This window comes from Diabrotica virgifera, chromosome 8 (genome assembly GCF_917563875.1).
Source record: "Diabrotica virgifera virgifera chromosome 8, PGI_DIABVI_V3a".
NCBI classification, from domain to species: Eukaryota; Metazoa; Arthropoda; class Insecta; order Coleoptera; family Chrysomelidae; genus Diabrotica; species Diabrotica virgifera.
Window position 1 is genome coordinate 96,931,706 of NC_065450.1, and position 9,265 is coordinate 96,940,970.

Here is a 9,265-nt window from a genome sequence, read left to right on the forward strand (position 1 = left end):
GAGAAACAGCCGAGTACCTGGGATATTTTGGTTTGTGATGTCACTGTTGTAGATAATGTACAGCAGTGGTGCTAGGACTGAACCCTGGGGAACTCCAGCTTGTGGAGTGAAGGGGGTAGACTTTTGATCGCTTATTTTCACTCTGACAGTTCGGTTGTGGAGGTATGAGTGTACAATTTTGATAAATTGTAGTGGTAGCCCGATGTCCAGGAGCTTCCGAACAAGTCCGTCGTGCCAGACCTGATCGAAAGCTTTCTGCACATCCAGGAATGTGGCTATGGCGAATGAACCATCGTTGATGGTTTGAGTAACTTTAGTTGTGAAATCTATTAATGCATGTTTAGTAGATTTACCAGACTGGAATCCATATTGAAATTTTGGGATGATGTTGTGTGTTTCGAGAAAGTTATTGAGCCTTTCTTTTAGGATTAGCTCAAGAACTTTACCCAGAGTGTTTATTAGTGAGATTGGTCTGTAGGATTCCACGTCGGTTCGGGGTTTGCCTTTTTTCAAAAGCATGATGGTATTGGCCACTTTCCAAGGAGTAGGGAAGTGGCTGTTTTTAAGACATGCATTGAATATTTTAGTTAGAAGAGGGATGATACTCTCAGGAAGTTTCTTGAGGCACCTGCGGTTGATGCCATCAGGTCCGGGAGCGCTGTTTTTACCTATTTGGCAAAAGCTCTCCGTTTCCCTGTTTGTGAGGGGGTCCATGATAGGATCATAGACTGGAACGTGGTAGTTGAGAGTAACATTTACTATATATTCTGTGTGGAGTTTAAATAAGCGATCAAAGTTTGGGTTGTCTGGAGTTTGAAAATTGTTTTGAAGCGAATTTCTGAATGCTTCAGCTTTCCCTTCTGAGGAATTGACAATGTGATTATTGACCAACAGATGAGATGAGTATATGTAATAGCAAATGGGAGGAGAAAGCATATATAAAGACAAATTGGGAACAAGGGGGGTTACGAGAAACGGTCGAGAAGAAAACATGTCTGATAGTAACAAAAAAGGATGCGAAGGACAAAGGGGTAGAAAATATAATAAAGGACGTGGGAGAGGATCTGGCAGAAACACTAGAGGAAGTGAACGAGGGAGAAATCAAATTCCTTGAGAACTTTAGGAGGAAAGAAAATAAAAAAACAATTTGGTACACGTTTGTCGCTGGAATAGAAAAAGAAAGTGGTGGCGATATATACGACCTAGCAGAAAAGGCTATAACTAAAATTAAGAAAGAGATGGATGAAACACCAAAGGTTGTACGGGTCGTAGCCGGTAACGACCTTAACAAGGAGATCATAAGGAAAGCCCTCGAATATGTGGGGCGGAGGGAAAGTATCTCATGGGAGATGATAGTAAGAGGGAAGGAACTCGAGGTAGAGAAGAAGTCAGAACAAGAAGAAGCCCTCCTTATAAAGATGGGGGGGAAAAAATATAACGAAGTTCTTAGCGAAATGAGAGAAAAAATCGACATTGGAAAAATCGGTCTACAAGTGGAGAAGTTAAAAAGAACGAATGGGGGAGATCTCCTTGTAAAGTTAAAGGGAAGAGGGGCTGCGGAGAAGTTGAGGGCTGAACTGGACAGCAAAATGAACGGGATGGACACGGCAATCAGAAGAAAAGAGACTTTCTTCACGATTACGCGGTTGGACCCTGGGGTTGGTGAGGAAACTCTAAAGAAAATGATAAAGAGCTATACAGGCGTTCCTGAGAGAGAGATAGAAGTCAAGGTTCTACGAACAAACAGATATGGGGAGCAGGTAGCTACGATAGCCGTACGCCCCTCCATAGCGGAAGAGCTGAGGAGGTACGGCTCAATAAAAATAGGGTGGGTTGTGTGTCCAATAATGGAGAGACACAACCCAGTTAGGTGTTTTAAGTGCCTAAAGTTCGGGCACAACACTTACGAATGCAAGGAAGAGAGCAGGGCGGCGTGCTGCTATAATTGTCTCCAAACGGGACATACCGTTGCAAGCTGCGGTAATAAACCGTACTGCTCGGTATGCAAAGAAGAAGGGCATAGGATGGACAGGATGGCCTGTCCGTCGTACCGAGCCCTTGTATACGGTAGGGGAGGAGAGGGGAACCCCTAAAACGAACTGACCAAACATAAAATAGACTCCCTGGAAAACGAAGGTGGGCCCATATACAGCCCACCTAGGTGTTATTTTATATCTTTAAAATTTATTTTATCTATTTTATTTATTTTATTTATTCTATTTTACTCTATTATTTCAATTTTACTAAACCGCTTTTATTTATTGAATTCTTTTACTTTTACATATTTTATCTATATACCGTATCTATTTATTTTATTTATATTAATTAATTTATTTGTTTTAGCTTTTATGCTTTTAATTTTTTCGAAAGACGTGAGTCCGACGCAGAAACGACCTCTGGGAACTGAACCAAAGTGGACCTCAAGGATCAACCTGGTATACGGATATTGCAGGTGAACGTGGGCAGGGCACGCCGAGCACACGACCTTGTCCACGCAAAAGCCTGCAAGCTAGAAATAGACTTGCTCATCGTCCCGGAACCGAACAAAAAAATAACATCAGCCGGTGGTTGGGTCCAGGATAATGGGAAGAATGTGGCGGTGCTCTTTAGAAATAGGGGTTTGGGGGTGCGTGGTATTGTCAGGGGAGGAAATCATATCCTCATCAAACTGAGGGATTTCAGCCTGCTGGCATGCTACGTGTCCCCAAATATCCCTATGATAAGATACAAAGCAATTGTAGATGAAATAATGAGCGCCGCCACGAACGAAAAAGAAGTGATGATCGCCGGGGACATTAACGCGAAATCGAGGTTGTGGGGTGCCCCCATAAACGACAGAAAGGGGGAAATATGGAATGAATGGATAGCCCAGGCTGGCCTCCAAGTATTAAACAATAACAAACCAACATTCGTAAGGGGGGTCAGCCGAACACACATTGATATTACGTTCGCGAGTGAAGGGCTATCCAGGAGAGTGCACGGCTGGGATGTCCTTGACGATCAGTTATTCACCTACCACCGGTATATACAATACGAAATAAAGGTTAAAGGGGGAATAAGGCGGCCGATAGGACACACGGAGATTTATTTTAACAAAACCAAGTACCTATCGGAGGTCAGGAAAATTAATGAACAAGAGATTTCTGACCTTGGCCAACTGAGAAGAGCACTGCAAAGTGCAGCAAATTTGGCCACCGTGAAGAGAAAAGATAATAAAAAATCCCCCTACTGGTGGACGGATGAGATAGAAGGTCTACGGGAGAGATGCCTCAGAGCTCGAAGGAATTATACGAGAAGCCAGGGCAGCCTCGAGCTCAAGGAAATATATAAAGATCTAAAGAAAACTTTAAATAAAAAAATCAAACAAGAGAAAAAAGAAAAGTGGCAGACCCTGATAAAAGCATTGGACGAAGATATATGGGGCGATGCGTACAAGATCACTATGAAGACGCTGAAAATAATCGCCCCATATAGACTCGACGAAGACCAGCGGATGGAATCAGCTGAGCTCCTCTTTCCTACCAAGGATCATCAAAATTTCATTAAGATATTTCCAACGATGGTAGAGGAGTTCACGGAAGAGGAAGTTAGAATAGCTGGTCAGGAGATGAAGACAGGGAAAGCTCCCGGCCCTGACGGGCTGCCACCAGAGGCAATAAAAATAATAGCAACGGAGAAACCAGGTTTGATCAGAAGAATATACAACGACCTACTGCAGAAGCAAGAGTTTCCCAGGGACTTAAAGGAAGCGAACTTAGTTCTACTCCTAAAGCCTGGGAAACCCCCCGATTCAGCAGCCTCTTATCGGCCAATATGCCTTCTGGACTGCCTTGGTAAGTTCTACGAAGGGCTTATCAAGAAGAGGCTGGAGGGCGTGTTGGAAGATCAAAGAGTGCTATCAAATCAACAATATGGATTTCGAAAAGGTAAATCGACAGTCGATGCCGCGACCTGGATAAGGGACGCGGCTAAAGCAAGTAAAAAAAGATGGGTGGTCCTTGTTCTGTTGGACATAAAAAATGCTTTTAATTCAGCAAACTGGGGTCACATAGTAGACCGAATAGTCGAATTTGGGGCTCCAGAGTATGTGTCCAACATAATAAAGGACTACCTATCTGAAAGAACCGTATGCATATCGAAGAAAAAGAAGAAAGAAATGACCGCGGGTGTACCCCAGGGGTCAGTCCTGGGACCCTTACTTTGGAATATACTATACAACGGGGTACTAGAAGTAAACAGGCAGAGAGGAGTGAGAGCGATTGCATACGCGGACGACCTAGCATTACTGGTCGAAGACGACATGAATAGGGGAATAATACAAAAAGTAAACGAAGCAATACAGAAGACCGCAGATTGGATAGAGAGAAATGATCTAAAGTTAGCAGTAGAGAAGACAGAATCCATTATCTTGAGGGGACCAAGAAAGAGAGATGACATAATATTTGGATATAAAGGCTATGTAATAAGACCCCAAAAGACGGTTAAGTACCTCGGAATTATTTTCGACGACAAGCTTAAATTCGGACAACACGTACAAGAAGCATGTCGGAAGGCAGAAGAAAGGACCTCTATACTAAATAAATTTATGCCAAATATAGGGGGTCCTGGATCCCAGAAGAGAATAGTGATGGCACAATCCATCTTATCCATAGTTTTATACGGAGCCCCAGTGTGGCACGAGGTCCTTCGAATGAAAAAGTATAAAGACGTGCTTCTTAGGACACAAAGGAAACCTCTGATCAGGGTGTGCAGCGCGTATAGAACCGTATCAACCATTGCCTTACAGGTGGTGGCTGGGTCTGTACCGGTGCACATCCTGGCCAGAGAAAGAGTCCGAATGTACCAGAGGGGCAACGGGGCAATAGGTTCAGGTCCACAAGAAAGGAAAAGAAGTCTAGAGATGTGGCAGAGGGAATGGGCAGCCGAAGTCGAGAAGGCGGCCTGGACGAGATCCCTGATTCCAGATGTGGTGAGGTGGTACGAGTGCCGGCATCGGCGCGTCGGCTACTATTTCACACAATTTTTGACGGGACATGGATCGTTCAGGAAGTTTACTCATCGTATAGGGAAAACCATGGACGATCTATGCCCTGAGTGTGGAGTAGTGGATGACGCGCAGCATGTCGTCTTCGTGTGCCCTGCATACCAGGCGGGACGTACCGAGCTGCAGCTGGGACTGGGATCCCCTCTAGGCGAGCCTCACGAGCTAATTGATAAAGCTATCAATAGCAAGAGAGACTTCGACCTGATCATTGCTTTTGTCACGAAGACAATGAAGCACAAAGAGGAGAAAGAGAGGCGACTGCAAGCGGGATGACCGTCTATTTATTTATTTTTTTAACGTTTTTATTTTTGTGTCGCAGATGGCAGCCAGTGGGGGGAGGATCCTTTACATCCAACCTGCGCTGTCTGTCTTATTTTAACTAGTTTTACTTATTTATTTATTTTATCTTGTTTTATCTTCTTATTTACTTCTTCAATCTTATTTATACAATATTTATCATTTTAAATCAATTTTATTACTCAAATGTGTTGCGTGTTGTAAGCGGTAGTCAGCAGGGGAGGACCTTTTACATCTAACCCATGCTGACCGCCTTTGTATTGTTTTGTTTACTTTCTGTTTTGTCTTGTTTTAGTCTGTTTTTTGTTTTGTATCAGGTAGTGGGGGAGGATTTTTACACCCAACCTCACTGACTGCTTCCTGTTAACTGTAGAATGAATGGGTATGAGTGTGAGTGCGAATTGATGAAAGCACGAATGTTTGGAGTTGCTCGTAACTGTCGACTGGTATCCTTTTGCTAGTTCATGTTTGATTGGGGGCACCCCGGTCGCCCCACCCGCACATGGGCTGCACGGGACGGTCGTCTTCACCGACCGGTCTTTGTGCGGGGTGTGTGCGGGACGGGGCGGCTGGGTGGCCGCTTAATCTACGGAGTGCACGCAGAGGGTGCCCGGGGGGAGTTATGAGTAAGGTCGACGGGTCAGACATGCTCGCCCAGAGCGGTTCCAGACCTGTCGGCTGGAGGAAGAGGAGGTGAGTTTAGTCGGTAGGCGGTTCGGCACGGTGAAGCGTGACGGATCGAATCCGACACACCTTCCCAGACGGTCTTTTGAAGATTCTCACCTCCCAAAAAAAAAAAAAAAAAAAAAAAAAAAAGATGAGATGGTTGAGATCGTTTTTGATTTGTTAGGACTTCGAATTTGTTCCAGAATTTACTTCCGTCCCTGTAGTCCAGATTTGAGGTAGCATCCTCCCACCGGTGAGCCGTTAGGTCGGATATATCTCTCTTTATCCTGGCACAGATTCGGTTGTATTCTGTTTTGATTAATGGATTTCTGTTGGCCTTATATTAGCGTAGAAGACGCCTTTTTTTTTGAATTTTGGCTATGATGTATTGTGGAAGTGCCGGTGATGTATAGGTTATTTGTTTAAGTGGAATTGCATGCGTGATAGCCTCGGTGATGAGGTTCTCAATTTGTGTTGCACTTATGTCGATACTATCGTTAGTATCGAGTTCGCCTAACATAGGAAGATTTAGAGTGATGAAGTATTGGAATTCAGTCCAGTTAGCGTGACGATAGTCTCTTATAGATCTTGGAGGGTTGGGTTGTTTTGGAGTTAGTATGTCGGTATTGACAAGAATAGGTACGTGATCTGACGTTATTGAGTCACCAATGTGGCATCTATCCTCAAACCGATCCAGAATGTTACTGGTAACTAGGATGTGGTCGACAATAGAGGCCCCATTGGCGTTCAAAAACGTGTATTCAGTGTTGGTGATTCTTGAGATAGGAAGGTCTAGTAGTAGATCCGTGAGGCGGATGCCTTCTGGGTTTTGTCGGTGATCACCAAACTGTGTGTGTCTACAATTCAGATCACCCATCAACACGGCCTTGCCGAGCGTTGAAAAATACTCTAGCAAATGCCTGTTGAGTGGTTGATCCGGGTGTTTGTAGTAAGCGACTATCGTGAGGGTTTCGTTGTTGGGAATGTGCACGTCAATTGCCAGGAAGTCCACATCAGGTGGACGAAAATTTGGTGGGAATGTATGAACGCTGTGTGGTATTCCGTGTTTTATGAGAATACCATTCCCACGTGAAACCTGACAGCGGTTTCGATGGATGATCGAATATCCTGCGAAATGTGGATCGCTTTTCGACAGAGTATCTGTGAGTGCGAGGATCTGGATGTTATGTTTCGACAGGATATTCTTGATGAGGGGTCTCTTTTTGGAGAGACCCTGACAGTTGACTGCACCTAGGGTGAAATCCATAAGGGGTGCGCTTAGTGATTGGAGTGGAATGTCAGTTTGACATTGCTTCCGTGTCCATGTACCACTGTGGAGTGGTCATAGACTTGGCTAATCAGGTTAGCCGTGATGGCTGCGATATGCTCACGAAGTTCAGGCAACAGATTCAGCAGCAAAGCAGTCTGGATCGACAGGATGTTTTTAGTTTCTGTTGGTAGATCGAAGGAAGGGAATGATCTTTCGATCGAAAGTGGCTGTACCTCGTGTTGTACGGTAGGGATTGTGTGTCTCTGTGGGCACTTGTTAGAATAGGCAGGGTGTTCACCGGCAAATTAATCAACTTTTTTTTCTTATGCGGGATCCAGACCTAATACATTTCTTCAATATATATATATTTTTTCGGCGAGTACTCAAATCCAAATATCCATGCATAAATAACGGGAAAACCTTTCATTTTATAACATATACTTACTAAACACATGTCAAAATCAGCTTCAGAAGAAATCACTAGCATCAAAATTTATATGCGCCAAGTTTTTCAAAATTTCTGCTCCAAACATTTTTCCAAAAAAAGTTTGTTTGTTACTTTTTTTTTAGAGTAACTCCGTTAAGTTTTGTGATATCAAGTTCATCGAAAAAGTATAAAAGGTAATTTCAAGGACTAAGCAAGCAAGCAATTTGATTCAACCCGACCTGTGGGAGATGTCCACCCTATCGAAAAAGTACATTCGGGTGTAACAATTCATTGGGGCGAGGTGTTTTGACCCGAGTAAAAACAGGGATCACCCCACCTCGCTCCAATGCCCCAGGCCATCCCTTTCCCCCCCATAGCACGCTGATGCGCGATGGGGGCACAACTATCGTAGCCAAATGCTCTTCGCAATGGAATCCTGGGTAATAAGATTCCATGTGGTGCCCTAATCGAATGCAAAAACTAGGCCAGCGTGAAGCGCTCTATGCCTTTATCTTCTAATTACTTATCCGCGGTACTAAAATTGCTTGCTTGGGCCTCAAGTCATTGTACCAAGTCCCACTGAGCTCAGTCCAATGGCTTGGAACTCAAGAATTTTATGTTTTTTTTTTGTTTTTTATGATTTTTTTGGTGGCCTACGCCTTTTTTGGGTATTTTTTATAATTGTCTTACCTTAAGGTGATCGTGGTATTGGACCTACGTTTGTGTTACGTTTTTCTTCGGCACTTGTTGTTTTCGAGCTACGAACCGTTCACTGTTTTCACTATTTTACTTATTTATCTCACTTTACACTGTTTGTTGTTTAGGACGTTTGTGCTTCCACCGGTGGAAAGCGTCGTACCTTAGCATCGCTCGCAGTATTGGGCTTGGATGGTGCTCCAGCTCCGCGAATGTTTCCCTGGCTTTGTCTGTCATTATCTCCGTGACTCTAACTTGCTGTAGTTCTCTGAAGAGGAATCGTTCGGCTACGTATTTTGGGACTTTGGCTGCTTCTCTTAGGCTGTTGTTGTGGACTGCCTGTATCTTCTTTTTTTTTTGTATCACACACGTGTCCCCATGCGAGAGATGCGTACGTTAATATCGGAAGTATTATACTATTTATAAGCCTTATTTTAGTTTTCAGTCTTATTTTACTTTTCTTTCCTGTGAGTCCTTTGTCCATGATGACTCCTAGGTATTTGGCTTCGTCTTTCCACTCGATGGGGGTGTTCTGCACCGTCAGTTGTTCTTCTGGCTGTTGTCTACATTTCTTATATAGTACCGCTTGCGTTTTCTCTGAGTTGATAGCTATCTTCCACTTTATACTCCATTCCTCGATGTCTTCTACGTTTCTGTGTTTGGCCGCTATCGCTGTGTCGTCTGCGTAGAGGCTCATAAGGGTACCTGGTGTTCTAGGTACGTCGGCGGTGTATATTGTGTACAGCAGGGGTGACAGGACTGCTCCCTGTGGTACTCCAGCCTCCGGGCTCCCGAGCTCTGACAGGACTTGTCCTATCTGAACCCTGAAACTCCGGCCGCCCAAGTACGAAGAGATCAGCCTCGT

General features: G+C 44.1%; 1 protein-coding gene across 1 annotated transcript; it reads left to right on the plus strand.

Annotated features, from left to right (window-relative positions):
- Positions 1-899: 899 nt before the first annotated feature.
- LOC126890214 (uncharacterized) lies at positions 900-2,093 on the plus strand. The gene has a single exon (XM_050659068.1). The coding sequence runs from the start codon at positions 900-902 to the stop codon at positions 2,091-2,093; it is 1,194 nt and encodes a 397-aa protein (XP_050515025.1).
- Positions 2,094-9,265: the final 7,172 nt, after the last annotated feature.

Excerpts from the sequence above, each read along its gene's own strand:
- LOC126890214 (XM_050659068.1), top strand. The coding sequence starts at position 900 with ATGAGTATATGTAATAGCAAATGGGAGGAGAAAGCATATATAAAGACA.